Source organism: Callospermophilus lateralis, chromosome 11 (genome assembly GCF_048772815.1).
Source record: "Callospermophilus lateralis isolate mCalLat2 chromosome 11, mCalLat2.hap1, whole genome shotgun sequence".
Lineage (NCBI taxonomy): Eukaryota > Metazoa > Chordata > Mammalia > Rodentia > Sciuridae > Callospermophilus > Callospermophilus lateralis.
Genome location: NC_135315.1, coordinates 14,651,610 through 14,668,157, shown reverse-complemented (window position 1 = coordinate 14,668,157; position 16,548 = coordinate 14,651,610). Strand labels below are relative to the sequence as shown.

General features: G+C 40.3%; 1 protein-coding gene across 1 annotated transcript in view; it reads right to left on the bottom strand.

Annotated features, from left to right (window-relative positions):
* Ern1 (endoplasmic reticulum to nucleus signaling 1) overlaps window positions 1-16,548 on the bottom strand; it is an 87,339-nt gene that overhangs the window by 50,338 nt on the left and 20,453 nt on the right. The window contains exon 4 of the mRNA XM_076870652.2: window positions 4,957-5,077. Coding sequence (XP_076726767.1) covers window positions 4,957-5,077 — 121 coding nt within the window. The remainder of the gene's footprint in view (window positions 1-4,956; window positions 5,078-16,548) is intronic.

Here is a 16,548-nt window from a genome sequence, read left to right as displayed (position 1 = left end):
GGTGATGGCAGTCAGGAAGCTGCCAACTTCATCTAGAACTGAGAGGAGTCAGATTCTGAAGCTGCCTGCTAAGTCACAGGATGTGGTAACCACCTGGACACGGAGAGGAAAGTAGTAGAGCACCAGTATTTTCTAGACTGGTAGGCTGTGACTGTCAGCACAGGGAAAAACCAAAACAAGAGGTACATGTTTAGAAAGGGAGACACATGGGAATAAGACTGTCTTCAAATTTCAAATAATTAATTTTGTTCTCACCTTTCTCTCCTGAGAAATCTCCAGTATTAACCTCCCCAGGGACACCTCAGGAGTCTGGTTGAGAAAGGAGCCACATGCACATTTAGCATATTTTTATGATTAGCAAAGAATGGTTCTAAATCAGACCCAGTCCTTTGTGCCTATCATTAGAAGAAAAAAAAAGTAGGGTTACTAAAAAATAACCAGTTTAATGGAGATTTGAGTATCAAAAACCAGTAGTGACTAGTATTTTATGGTGACTATAAGACACTCTAAACTAATCCTGGAAATACTAGAGCCTTTCAACTCCACCAGGTCAAAGCAAGCTTTGTAAAATCTAATCTAAAACAAAATGTGACAGAACCATTCTCAGTTTGCATTTGGTCTAAAACTGCAGAAATGAAACATACTCAACCCTGTTCACTGGAGAAATAGTTCACGTTAGTTCCAGAGATCAAATAAGATTCATTTTCCTACTAGGTATAATTTGCCACTACAGAACAAGAAACCTCTACTTCTGGGAACAGCAATGCATGTCTGGTTGAGGAACAAAAGCACCTGCCAAAACCACTGTGGTAAGGGGCAGAGGGTGGGTTCAACAAACTCATAGTTTGTGGGCTCCTAAAAAAAGTAAACAGTTAGGAAACCACTAAATGGAGTCACAGATTCGTATTCTGAAGAACCCCGGGTTGATGAGTTAAAGATACCTGCACCAAGAGTTCCCACTGCCAAGACTCAGGCCCCTGGCAGCAGCCTCCCTTGTCCAGTCGGTGCAATAGACTCCTGCTTGGTCTCCTCCTGGCCCTCTCTTCAGTCTTAACATGGCTCCTGCTGATCCTTTATAAAGTGAGGCCTTTAGTTTCAGCCTGCCCAGGCTGCCTAACACAATACTAGAGACTGAGAAACTTAAACAAAATTTATTCTTCCCAGTGCTGGAGGTTGGGAAGACTGAGTTAGGGTGCCAGCATGATTGGGCTCTGGTGAGGGCTCTCTTCTTGGCTTGCAGACAGCTGTCTTCTCATGTGGCAGCACAAGCAAGCTCTGATCTCTCCTCCTCTTCTCATAAGGACACTAATTCTATCATGGGGTCTTATGATTATCTCCCAAAGTCTGTACCTCCAAATACTATTAAACTGGGGAACAAAGATTCAATAGGCGACAGCGGCTCAGGAGGCTGAGGTAGGAGGATTGAAGCCAGCTTCAACAACTCAGCGAGACCCTGTCTCTAAATAAAATATTTTTTAAAAGGGCTGGGGATGTGGCTCAGTAGTTAAGCACCCTTGGGTTCAATCCCTGGTATAAAAAAAAAAAAAAGATTCAATATGTGAATTGTGTGGGGACACAAACATATAAACACTCAGTCTGTAACACCGAGGAATATCACTCCTCTGTTCATATTCCTCCAATGGTTGAAAAAAAGATGTCCTTACACTGGCCACAGGCCCTATGGTGGTGGTTTCCATGGAAAGGGCATAGTCCAATAGGGAATGCTTAGGAAATCTGTAAGGGCATTTCTTGATGGCCACAGGGACTGGGGATGACACAGGTCCTAAGTGTGGGGACCAGGGAGGCTACATAGTCCTGATGATCCATGATTAAGCTGCATCTGCACACTGCTCTCATGTTTTCCCAGACACTCACACGGGGCCAAAAACCTTTACTAATTATTCAAGCCTGCAATCTGCTTTACACATAAGCACAAAAGTAATTTTGGCATGATTCCATACACTAAATTTTCTCAAATGGTAACTACTATATGTCAGGTAAGACTACACTTCCTTGTATGGAACATTTCCAAGAAGTTTACCACCTGGGAAAGCCAGTCTCCACAGGTGTGGTGACAGCCTTGCTGCATTAGGTTCATCTGCACCGACAGACAGCATTCTCAAACAGGCGGACAGCAGTGTAGGCTCAGCATTATGTGCTGAATTCTGCATATGTGATTAAAAATTACTTTTCTAATATCTTCGTTTTAGATTACCAGTGAGTAACACATTTCTTTGTGAAATGTGTAGGTCACTGTCTATAAATTTTGTTTCAAGGGAGAATAGGGCCACTCTTTCCCTGATCAGCCCCCATAACCTCTCAGCATGGCTCACCTCCTACTCCACTCCAGCCATTCCGACTTCAGTGCTTCTCAGCCAAGGACACTCCTGCTCCTACCTGCTATGCCTTTCCCAAAAAACATGCCCTTGTCTTCTTGAGGTCTTGCTTAAAAGATACCTCCTCAGTGGGGTCTTCCCTGTTTAAAATTGCTGTCCTCTCACCTGGTCCCAATGTGGCACTACCCATTCTGCTTCTCTGTTTTTTTCTCCACAGTTCTTTTCACCATGAATTTCTTTCCTGTTTCTCCACTAGAATGAAAACTACTGTTATTATTATGGTTTTTTTCTTCTTTTTTTGCTTGTTTTGTTTCCTTACAGAATCATCCTTAGGAACTACAGCAGCATCTGGATCCCTTCATAATCCATGTATATATTAATGATTTAGAAATGCTAGTCTTAAAACTTTAGTTATAACCCCAAAATTAAAATTAAATTGCCAACTCAAATTATCAATGCATTAGCACCTTTAATCTTTGTAGAGAAATAAAAATTGAGGCTCCTGGTAAAAAAAGGGTTGAACTTAACTTTAAAAGGCCAGCCTATTCTTATCAAAGCAACGAGACCGAGAACATAATGAATACTACTTGAAACTATTAGACCAACAGGATTTCCTAAGTGTCTTTTAACTCCTCTCCTGCTCCCCGACCATCAGTTGCTGAATTCTACCTCTCCCCTTTCCCATCCCTTCTCTTCCCTCTACCCCTTTTCAGGTCACCTTCCTATCTCTAGTCACCCTCCACACACTGTTGCTGGATTCATTTGAAAGCAGAGCATCAGCTGAGTCACCTGCTTAAGCACATTAATGGTTCCCAGCTTCCTGTTGAGTCAGTAAGGCTTTATATACCACTTAACTCCCCTCCCCTCCACTCTAATGTGTCCCTAAAGTCCTGCTGCATGGGGCCCGTCCTTGCATCCAAACCTGCAGCCTCCTGTGCTCTTTCCCAGGCCTCTCTCCCAACTGAAACTCAACTAAGCCCCATGGCTCACCTCCAACATCACAGATTCACACTGCCTCTCCTGCAGCAGATAGTGCAGGCTCCCAGCACATTACCAGTACCTCTCCTGCACACATAGAGAACTTGGCTCTGTGTGGAAGCTCTCAGTATTTGACTTTTCTCCCCATCAGACCACTGGGTACCTTGAGGACAAAGTTTCTGTTTTTCATCTTCATGTCCACACAGCATCTTTCCCAGTTTAGGTTCTTTAAATACATGTTAAATGGAGTAAAAAAGAGGTGAGTTCTTTCAGCTCTAAGTTACAGGAGAGAACAAATTGACTTGTATGTATGACTAAGTAACAGACAAGACAATTTTGCTGGATACAGCTGAAGCTACTTAAAGACTTGGAGAAGATCAACTTAAAACTGCATATGCAGAGAAAAGCAGAGCAGAAGGCAGCAGCTTGGGGAAAGGGGCCCTGCCTGGAAACACTGGAAACCAAGGCAGGGTCCTAACATTCAACAGCCAACATGTTTCTCCTAGTCCTTTGTGACTAAATGATTTTCACCTTTGTACAAAATAGGAAATTCTGAAATTTAAAGATTTCTGCTTTCCTTTTAATGCATTACAGTCTTAACCATGAAGAACAGATAGTACAGATGAAATTCTTGGAACCTGAAATGAAAACATCAGCATTACAGTCTTCTTGTGGTCACTCACTCCTGAGACAGCTAGTTCTTTTGGGGGCTTAAAGTTCTTGCCGATACAATCAGGGCCCAATCAAGTGAGGCAGGATGCCTGTGGTACCCAGGATGGGCACAAGGTTTGCTACTGAATTGACAAAATGATGTGACCTTTTGACACATGCCAAATAATTTTTCATCTAGACTACTATTTCAAAAGCTTTCCCTCCACAAAGGAATACTACTGGCTGTGCTCATGAAAATAACGAGCCATAAAGTAGTGCCACAAAAAAATATGCTGGTGTGACAAACTATAGCCAAATGAGAATTACTACCAGACAAGCAGAAATAACACTGAAAGTCCCAAATCCTGAGATTTGCATGGCTTTATCTGGGAAGATTACCTTTGAAATCAAATACAATTAATTTCCCAGCAGTAGGGCTCCACTCTGCTAACTAGCATCAGGAAGATAAGATCATAAGATAGACACATGAGAGGTTAAATAAAAACATGCCCAGTCTTTTGCTCCCCTCACCACAACAACCCAATAAATGGTTAGCTTGGATGAATGTCAAATCTTATAGCCCTCAGTTATTTCAGACTATAAAAACAAATGAGTAATTTGAGGAGCTGAGAAGACATCTTTGTGTAATTATGATAACAAGATTCTAATCATCAGGACCTAACATATCTAATGCAGCATAAAGACTAACTACTAGAGCTATTAATAGAAAAACCTAGAGCTATTTAAAGTCTGGACAGAAGCAAAGAAGCAAAAAAGATAAGACCCGCTTCTTCAACTGATTCACTTAGTGGATAATCAATTCAGGCTACAGACACATGGTCTGAGCAGAATTCATTTCCCTCCCTTTATTCCATTCTCCTTTCTTATTTTATTAAATAACATATAACTGTTTTCTCTCTTTCTTTGGAATATGTTTACTTGGAAGCAGCTAAGCAAATGTCCAAGGTGCCCAAGGACCAATCGAAATTACCTTCTTTTAAAGTCCACTTGATGGAGCCTGTCCTCTTGCTGACGGCATGCAAGCTTCCATCCAGCGTTGACACAAACAATAAGGTTTCAGGCAGTGTCACTGTGCTGGTACTTCCAAAAATCTGCAATGGGATGTAGAAGATTCTCCATGTCAATATGATTCTTTGCCTTGGGCATGTACAATCACAGACCCCTGCCTCGAGTTATCCCTCATGAAATCCTCCATCTCACAGATGGAAAAACTAAGGTTGGAAAGGCCTGCGTTCCCATCAAGAGCACATGTCTAGACAAGAGCTGAATCAGGAGTGGGACCAGGTCACCTATCCTATCTCACTGTCAATCCTACCTGCAGAGAAAACGGTTTATGACCTAACATGACAAGGACAAAAATTCTGAAACAATCTGCTGGCAGCGCCCACTGACAGGGAGAGGGACAGTATGCTCAGGTATCTGACTTCCCTCCTGGGACCAGTTGCCTATTTTACTCTCTAAAACCTGGGCATTTCATAAGACTCCATGAATAAAAAAAAGAATAAAAATAAACACACACACACAACACACACATACGCATACACTTATGAATAAAAGTGTGACCTCAAACTTCAAACTGTTCCTCACAAGCAAAATACAATTAAATTGGAATGTACCTTTTTCTGCTAAATGTTATTTAAAAAATTCAAAATACTTTTAAAGAAAATATCCAAAGTCTATGAAATTATCTTTCTGATCCACTGCTGGTCATAATAAAAATTACAAATTAGTAAATAATCTTTCTAGGAAATACAAAAGTATTCATACTTCTGGATCTTGTAATATTTCTAGAGATAAAGAAATAATTTCAGATATGCAAAAGCTCTGGACACAATGATATTCATTACATCCTATTTACATACAACAACAACAACAAAAACCCCAGAAAGAACAAAATTTCTAGTATCTAAAAGGCTAAAATAAATAAGAATACATAAACTGAATAAAATGTTACATAAGCATTAACACAGAACTTTGAAAAATCTGCAATACAGAAAAATTCTTATACATGTCATCCAGTAAAAATTTTAGAATCCAAAGTGTGATGTACACAGTGGTCATAATTATACTGGACAGATTTTTGTCTGCCTGGCTTTGCTACGAACTGGACCCTCACCCATGGTATCCATAGGTGCAGTCATGCGTGCATGCTAGCAAGATTTCCTAGGGACCCACTTAGCAATGCAACCCTTGTAATAGATTTTCCCTTCCTTTGTGACTATACTATTCCACAAATTAGCTGGTTCCTGTGAGGGGGTCTTGAATCAAAAACAGGACAAAGCAATTTGTTTATACTGAAACCATTTGAATTTTGTCATAAATGCTATTTTTAAAAAATTGGACTATGGCTGACTTTTAGCATTAAACACAAAAGTTCTGGTGGGTTGCTTGTGCATGAGAGCCTGATTCCAGAATGCCTTGTCTCTCTCATTAAGAACCAGGATGAAGCCTAGTTAATCCTTTAAAAATTTAGGCACTGATGGCACTCTCCAGAGCAGGCTGAGTTGGGGGGGTCAAACACTCCAGTCTTTGAATTCCTTTTCCATGGGGGAGACCCACTAGTGAAGGGGGGATGGGGTGTTAGAACTGCTGCCAGAACCTTGCTCTTTCCATCTATCTCTTGGGAGTGCCTGGAGGGGGGAAAGGTTCAACCCTTTGCTTAATCCCAGGCCACGCCTACTCCCTGGAGGAGGAGGAACAACAGGAAACTTTACTACTGCCTGCTGGGTCCATTCTCTGTGCAAGGTCTAGAGCCTCAGGAAGAGGAGTCTGCTTTAATTCTACCTGTGGAACCAGGAAACTAGTCTCAGATCTGAAATGGATGGGAAAACAGGAATCTCAAAGGTAATGTCTGCCCTATCTGAGGATCCAAAGGACACAGTGTTAGGAATGGTTAAAATCACTTCAGCCCATAAGGTAATAAGCCACATCTGGACCTGACATGAGGAAGCTGCATGGTCCAGAGCACCAGGCTGTTGCTAAATGAGATAGCGCTATCTCCCAGAGAAGAGAGTGTGTTTGCAGCTTGCTGTTGGATGTACAGATCAGCTTAGCAGGAGCAATTCCAAGGCTGAATAAATGACAAGGTAGATGTATGCACACCTGCGGGCCAAGATGTGGACCCTTCCACCTACTGGTCAAATAGTGACCACAGGAATAACCATTTGTATAACAAGTCTTGGAATCTAAGAATTGAGTTGGAATCTCTGGGTGGCTGAAGTAGAAAGAAAACTTGGGAGAGTTCTATGAACACGTTCTCTGCCATGTGGTAAAAGCTGGATGATAGGAAGAGAAACAAAAGGAAGGCTAAGGAGAAACATGGCTCACAGATTCAGACAGAATGCCTGACTCTTCCCTGGGATTCAGAGACACCCCAGTCCTTAGAGTAAATTTCCCTCTTTGCTTAAGCTTGTTGGAATCAGGCTTCTGTCACCTGCAACTGAAATAGTGCATGCCTCTGACATTCCTATTTTTAAAAATACAAACATAAAAAAAGATGAAGAAAATATTGCAAAATTACAGCAATAGTACTTTTTCTTCTCTGACTTTTCAATAATATGATGCCATTTACATTGAATCTTTTATGAAGAAAAAGGAGATGTACAATTTAGGAGGTGACAGAAAAGATACAATTTGAAGAAGCTTCAGCAAGCACCTGAGTTCTAGATGAAGTGCTTTCTATCTCAGGACATTAGGCAACTTGACCACCCTCGACCATCAATACCAAGCAGGAAGGGACCAAAACTTGGAAACACAGAGGTCTCCTAATCAGATCATATACATCTAAGAGCAAGAGTTTGTTGTTACTATTAAAACTTACAGTGTAACAATAATAAACTAAATGTTCCCGAATACATCTTTTCACATAATTGATATTTAAAAGGGTCAATATTCACTAAAACATATCAATGTTACTTCCCTATGAGTGGAGACAAAAGCCATCTGCCTTGTCTGAGCATATTAGAAACCACAGGAAGAAAAACTGTCTATGGTTGGCTGGTGAATCGAAATATAATACTAATCACACAACTAATGTAGTCTTCTAAAAGTCTCGAAAACACAAGGGTTAGAGAAAAGTTGAATTTAGCAACTGAGAGCTCTGATAGTTACTGACAATATCCACAGTAATCTCATAACTGGAAGGTTCTTCTCGTCTAAAGTTTTCAACATTTCAAAGCAGGATGCCTGGGAGCCACGCTCCAAAGGCAAGTAAAAATTACACATTTTCTGGCTCTTCCCCCCACAGTATTTTTTGAAGCATGAAAATGCCTGCTTTCAAATATAGTTGCTATAACTAAAGGATTAAATATGCTTCTAGACGCCTTTTGTGATTCTGAACACAACTTAGAACTACTTGTACCTGAACATTGAAAAACACTGCTTCACGATAATAAACTTGTCCATTACCTTTGCCCAGCCGGTTCAGTCTTCAGTGCTCTTTTCTCTAGAACGGATGAAATAGCAACAGGCCCTACGGCTATACATGCTAGTTTCCAGAGAGCCTGAAAATAGAAAGAAAAGGCTGATTCTACAGATCCGTTTCACACTGACTATCTGGAATATAACTCGTGTTTAAAAGTAGTAGAATATATACACCTAGCTTTGACAGTGACTTTTAGGAAGTACTCAATAGTATGTAGTCTAGTCTACCTTAAAACTAAACATCCATTAGCTAATTGGTATAGATATCAGGCTCTGTTTACATAGTCCTTCTCATACAAGGTGACTGGAGATCATTCTGGAAAGGCTGAGCCTGAGGACTGAGAAGCTCGACTACTGGAGGCAGATGATTCTTGGGAAAGAGCTCCTGGTAAAACTAGCAGAGTTTACTTAAAGGGATTGAGTGACAGAAGGGTAATTTCTACAGCTCTGCTTAGCAAGGATTTCAACAAGGCCCCTCGCCTCCACATAAACAAAAGCAAAGCCCAATATTCTGATTATAAAACAATTTTCCCCCAAAGTCCAGCAGCTTCAATGAGGCACCACCTCCTTGGTACCACAGAGATACAAAAGTAACTCTCTTCTGCCAATGCAGAGATAAGTGAAAGGTAAGTCACCAACAATTTAATTTTTCTCCATATTCTGAACTCAGCTCACTTTTTGTTCCTTTTGCATTAATTATTTTATGCTTCAATAAGGAAAAACTATTTTCTAAAATGATCCCTGAGCCAGGTACTGTGAGTGGTGCATGCCTGTAATCCCAGGAAGCTGGTGAAGGAGGATTGTAAATTCAAAGCTTAATGAGACCCTGTCTCAAAATAAAAAAAGAGCTGAGAATGTGACTTAGTGGTACAGTGCCCCTGAATTCAATCCCCCAGGTCCAAAACAAACAAACAAAACCTAAAAAATAAAATACCCTCTGAAATAATTTTGTTTAGAAAAAATTTTCAGTGAAGAGAATTATGGACCCAAGGGATAGGTAACTGTTTAAACAGCACAAAAACAAATGGAATAGGCTCTAACAAAAACCTACCAATTTCTAAGCCAATATCTGGGACCATTCAGGCAAGAAAGTGGTTCACCAGTGGCTGAAGAACAGCCAGCAAAGACCCATTGGCTTGGCTTTGAAGGTCATGCCTATTACTAAAGTTGCCACTTTCCCTCACGGCCCCCTCAATGAGCACAGCAGGAGGCACTGAGGAAGCTCCTCTGAGATTCAGAACACAGGACTGCTGAAGGTTTCTCATCCGGGTTTCAGAAATGCTGCACTTTCTAAAGAAATAAAATTCAGAAAGTGCAGACACATTTTAAAAACTAGTTTCTAGGTTAGGTGACTACCTAATAACAAAGGTCAGAAATAAGGTTAATGCAACCATCTCTAAATCAGTGGGAAGAGGCAGTTTCATGCATACACATGCCTCATACTTGTAGTTTTACAAAGCGATTTATACTCCATGAGGATTGTAATCTGCGTCCCATTTACAAAACTGGAGCATAATAACAGGACTGTAATCTCTGTTCCACTTCCAAAACACCTTCAAAAAAAGATATACACACATATACGCAGAAGCCCTACGACTATTCTCAGGCAGCAATGCCAATTGATGAAGTCTAAATGTTCATCTCTAAGAGGTAAATTCATATGGTTCTATCATGGTGCTGGTTTAGTGGGGTGAGTAGAGTTAAAACAAAATTTTTTTTCTATATATCTTCTCCCCTTCTCACTTCCATCACTAAAGACTATAGTATTTATAAAGTTAGAATATAATAATCTGGTTAATGACAATTATTTTTTTTCTTTTAGGAGTATCATATCAACTGCTAGGATTTGTTCAGAGTCTGATTTTCCCTGGTGTGTTGTTTGTGCTGTTGTTGTTAACTAATATTCCTGTTATATTGCATAATCCTAACTTTCATTTTATTTAAAGTTAAGAAAACATTCCTTCAAATTAAAAATACCAATAGTTATATAATGCTAGCAAGGCACGTCTCCAATGGGACATTATACAATACCATGTGTACCTAGATTCCTAGAACCCACACCTGCCATCAACAACCAGGCTGCCTTCTGCAGTGAAGAGGCTTCTTGCCAGGACTCACATCTACTGGATGGCTGGTCTCTGAGGTAAAGCCAAGGCAAACTGACTTAAGGATTGATTCACTTGGGGTGGCCAGTCGATATACATCACAGCATTACAGATTAGACTTGAAATAGGCAAGTGAGGGAAGCATTACAAAAGAAAGACTTCCAAGGTATTATTGTTTTGCTACACAGTTAAGGCACATTTTAATTGAGAACAGTTAAAGCTGTGTGTTGCCAAATGCAAAATAATAAATTTCAAGTAAAATTAGAATGCGCTAAAGAATCAGAGCTTATAATTATTAACTATCAATAATGCTTGAAGTTGGGAAAGGTATTCTCCAAAGGGAGTCATGCTTATGGCCAAAGGACCTAAAAACGGAGACAAGACAAGACTGCAAGTGCCCATCTGTAGACACAGCAAGGGTGGATGGTTCTGATGGAGAACAAAGCAGAGGCTGGTAACAGGTAGCGGCAGGCAAGTAGACTAAATTATTCAGCTAGCTCTAACTGGTTAAGGCCACAGGATGGATCAGCTGATTTTAAGAAATATCAGAAAGATGCTTTCTAGTGTGCAATAACAAGATTGCAGTCTTGCAAGGCCTCTTCAAAAAAAATTTACACACACACACAAACACACACAAAAACTTGGGCAGTAATGTCAATCCCGTAGGAAGTACTTCAAAATAGTGTTTTATAACAAAGACTCTTGGCAGGCATTATGTGATATTTAAAAATAGGAACATCTGTGTCTACCATTCTATTTGTAACAACATTGTCTACTTCAGACTATAATTGCAAAGCCAGACTATTGCTAATTCTGGTTGCTCTACAAAAGTACCCAGCAGAGTACTGTCATTCTAATGCCATTCTATCCCATGGTAGGAGACTGGGTCTGATGAGGGCCAAAAAACTATTAAGAATTCAACAAAGCACCAGATGAAATCACCACCAATAAGTACATAGTGCACAGACCCATGACATGCAGCTCTTTTAGTGGTAAAGAAAGCCCATGTGACCCACAGGAGCGAACTCTCAGTAAAAGGCCTACCTTTGAAGGTATCTTTTTTTTTTTTTTTCCTTTTTCACTTGGTGAGGTGGCTCACTATGTTGCCCTAGACTGGTCTTTAATTCTAGGGTACAAGTGACTCTCCTGCCTCAGCCTCCCAAGTCTGGAACTATAGGCATGTGCTACAGACCCTGGTTTTTAAAGTATTTTAAGTAAAGGCCTGATTAGACAGATAAAAAATTTTCTTTATTCTAATCAAGCCCTGGTCCCCAAACCCCATCTCATTTATACATCTGATTGAAAAACAAAATATTCATCTCTACATATGGAGACTTCTATAAAGCCACCTGTGCACAGTGATATGGAAATCTCACAGCTTTCAGTCTCCTATCTACTGAAATGGAATAAAGACTCAGAACAGAAATAAAACATAGGTGATGGTAAGAGACTCTTTTACTTTAATTATCATTTTAAGGATTCCAGACCACTCCTAAGTCATTCCAAATTCTGTTATACTTTGTTTACCTATGTTCAGGTCAGCAATAATCCATCAACCATACAGTTCCTTCTAACCAGTCTATCGGCTGTTATATTTCCTGATACTATGTCAATAAAGGTAACCATGACATTTGTTTTGGATGGGAGTCAAGTGTCTATCTGGGATGCAGTAAAGAGCAAGGCCTAAACGAACAGTGCTGTGTGGTTTCTAAACTAAGCAGCAGGGAGAGTTAAATTAGTATTTGTGGTAATTCTGGGGTGTGGTGTAATTAACCACTACCCAAGACAGTTAGAATTCTTTGGCTCAAGCTACTCCTCCTCTTTAATGGAACTGATAAAAGGTACTTCACAAATCCACTTTATTCTTGAGCATAAAGGTATGATAATTTCACAACAGGTTAATGTATTTCCCCCAAAACCGGTTTTGGGGCCCTAGGCTAAATGTCTAAGTTCAGTGAATTGAAGTTTTATTTGTCTTCATGGTCCCTCTGCCACCATGGGAGGAAGACAGACACCTGGGCAAGAAAGGTGCTCCAGGAAATCCTTTATTATACCATGGTCAAGAAAAGCCCTGTTCTTCCTGTAGTATCAAATCCTTAAGGTCCCCAAGTATCCTTGGGGAGCTGGGCCAAATCCTGCATTTATAGATAAGAAAACTAAAACCCAAAGTGACATAATCATTTAGCAGCTGAGCTTAGAATGCAGGTACTGCCACTATTTTTTGTTATCTTCACTAAAGAGAAATAACTACAACTTAGATCTAGTAACAATTGAGAAACCTACTAGGCTCACTTACCTTGTTGGAGAAGCATCCTAACAAACTTAATTAATAAAGGACTGACTCAGGCTGTAAATTCATAAGGCCGTCACTGACTTCCAAAAAGCCAAACTTGATCCATTTTAGTATGACTCCTCATGTGTAGTCAAACTGTTTTTGAGAAATCCTCATGTGATGTGATCAATGCATAATATATGCAGGTGTGGAAATGTTACAGTGAGGGGCAAGGGTTGTAGCTCAGCGGTAGAGCGCTTGCCTAGCATGTGTGAGGCACTGGGTTCGATCCCCCCAAAAAATAAATAAATAAAGTAAAAGTATTGTATCCATCTATAACTAAAAATAATTTTTTTAATGTTATATTGAACCTCATTAATTTATACAATTAATATATCTTTAAAATGTACATGAAGTAGATAATATCATACCTACAAAGCAGAAGAAGAAATCATTGTCCTCATATGGAAACCCAAGGAAAAGTCTCAATTAAATACTAAAATTCTCAAGGCAGGTGTGGTGGCGCACACCTGTAATCCCAGCGGCTTGAGAGGCTGAGGCAGGAGGATTGTGATTTCAAAGCCAGCCTCAGCAAAATCAGGGCACTAAGCAACTCAGTGAGACTCTATCTCTAAATAAAATACAAAATAGGGCTGGGGATGTGGCTCAGTGGTTGAGTGGCCCTGAGTTCAATCCCTGGTACCCGCCTCTCAAAAAAAAAAAAAAAAAAAAAAAGATACCCAAATTCCTAGTCCGATAATAGCAATTGATCTGAAACTGTCAATTTTACTTTTTATATTTTGGCTAGAGATTTCTTTGAAGGGAGTAGAAAGGGAAGGGGTCAAGTAGAAAGTGGGTAAGTACTCTAGTTAAATAAAAATTACATACAAACAACTGTATTTATGTTATAATTGCCACCTACACTTGCCAGATGTTGCCAAACTTTACAAGTTAAATATCAGCAAATACATCTCTAGTAGAGACACTTGGCCAGACTGACTTCCCCAGCCAAAACCCCCATGGTTTGAAATATACAGAGGACTACCCACTTCTCTACCAAGTCCACCATACTCCCTTCTTCCTTTTTCCAATTATCTGGATGGACATATATAAGTCCATATGGCTCCACACAACGCAGATCAAACAGCAGGGCTGTTAACCACTTCTGGAGTATGTAATTTCCAAGATGAAAAGGGCTGAAGAGATGGCCTTACCAAACCTCTCATTTCACAAGAGGGGAAATCAAGGCCCAGAGAGGCGAAGTGACTTGCCCAAGGCACCACAGACAGTTAACATAGGCACAGAGTTGGCTCAAGGTCTCTGCCTCCCCATCTGATCTTTTGCCCAGTGCACCACACTGTAATTTTGCTACTTTAAATCATGGTTCTCTGAGAGTTATAAGTGTAAATTATTTCAAGCCTGAAGCTCCCCTTTGAATCCTGCTAGAGTAGATGAAGATCAGCACTCTGCTCTGATATGAGGGTTGGATCTTTTAGATGAGACCAAAACGTAATTTATAGATTCTCTAAAAACATCCAATATACCGAACAACACTGCAAATTATACAGGGTGTGGTCTTTAAAAAATTCTCCAGATGAAAATTGAGATCCTACTATAGATCTAAGTGGGTGGGAATAACACCACAAAAAGTCACAGCCTTAACCACCATAAAAAAAATTCCTGGGCTGGGGCTGTAGCTCAGTGGTAGAGCGCTCATCTAGCAGTGACGCACTGGGTTCAATCCTCAGCATCACATAAAAATAAATAAAATAAAAGCATGCTTCCACCATGCAACCAGCGCACTGGTTTCATTAAAGAGGTTCTTGGCATAAAAGTTAACTAGTGAGATCGAAATAAAACACACAGACTCAGTTACCTTTTTCTATGACCAGGTCCGAGACGGCTCCCCCTCTGGCTCCCACCTCGAACCACCCGGGGGCAGCAAGGATTACTCAAGGCTAGCAGGAGAGAGAGAGGGGGAGCACGCCAGGGAGTAGCCTTTTATTGGGGAACAAGAAATTCAGGGGAGAATTCCATCCAATGAAGATTGAGGGGGGCCGCACTCCAAGGTCAGGGTCAGTGATTGGCCCCAGGGTCAGTGGTCAAGTCACACCCCCACACGGACAGGCTCTCGCACCAGGAGAGGGTTGGGAAAGCTCCAACACAGTTTAGCCAGAGCGCCTCAGACCCAAACCGGAAGTTGCCCAGTCACGTGTGAGAATGGCTCCCCACAGCATGCTCTCCATCTACAACCACAAATTTTTTTTTAAATAAAAATTCCTACAATACATATCCATCTTAGCCCACTTCTTTAAATTTTTAGAATTTTATTTTTTGATATAAAAGTTATATATGCTTATCGTGTACAACATGATGTTTTCTTGTTTTGCAATATTGGGGATTAAACCAGGAGCCTTCTACCTCTGAGTACATCCCCAACCCTTTCTTTTTAAGTCTTATTTTGAGACAGGATCTTCCTAAGTTGCTGAGGCTGTCTAAAACTTGTGATCCTCCTGTCTCAGACTCCAAGTAACCAGGATTACAGATGTATGCCACCACACCCAGTGATGCAGGCTTTTTTTTTTTCCCCCATTTCTTTTTGGCAGTATGCGGATTAAACTCAGGGGCTCATATATGCTAGGCAAATGCTCTACCATTAAGCTACCTCCTCAACCCAACACGATGTTGTATGTATATACCATGAAGTGGCTAAATCAAACAAATGAGCAAATTACCTCACATATTTATCTTTGTGTATGTGGTGAGAACATTTAAAATCTACTTTCAGCAATTTTCAAGTACGTAATAATTTTTTTTAACTACAATCACCATGTTGTAAATAGATGTCCTGAATGGCCCAGTTCTAATGATCTTAAAAGATGCTCTGTCATAAAGATGATGATGCAGCCACTGTCAAGAGTTAACATGATTCTGTTAACATCAGTGCCAAGGAAATGCACACCACTGATTAGCACAGGGGAACCCCTTTGAATAGCAAGGACCATCTTAATGACCATAAACTGATGGGCCTCACAATGTAAGCTATGACTACTAGAAGGAATAGGACACTCATTTAAAAAAAGGATACTTAGTGACTTTTCCATGTGAAAAAAAATCTTAAGTCATCACATTTCTATAATTTCAGCACATATATTTATTTTTCTAGGCTCACTGAAGAAGTAGTCTTTATACAAGTCTCATATATTTGGACAGAGATAGAAAAGCATAAGAAACTGCTTGGAAGACTTGTATTGGTACAACCAAACCCACAGAGCTGTGGCTTGCAAATGGAGGACTCAGAGAAACAGGCACAAAGCAATAGGAACTGGCCAGGAGGGAATACTGCTTCTCTCCCCAGCTTATCAAGTGGTTGGCAGGAAATAGAAGCAGGAGAGAATTACCAACAAGGAGATAGCAAACCTTTGGGCTTAAGGAAGAGGACTTTCTATATACATCAAAGCACAAAATTTCTTTCTGAAAAAGGGAAAATGGCTCCCAGAACAGGGATAGGGAGGGGACATGTTTTATAGGACATAATCTCCTATCAATAGGCTCAAATTTCCCAGGAATCTCTATCCTTAATGTCACCATCCTGGTCAGGTTCTGCCTACTCTGGAGGTCATCCAAACTTACTGCCAACTTCTCTGAGTCCAGAAAGTAGATTACTTGGGCATGTGGACCATGGGATAAGGTGGCTAAGCTTCCAAATTCATTTTTTCTTTTGAAAACTAAAGAATAGCAACATTTTCTAAATGCTAGCGAA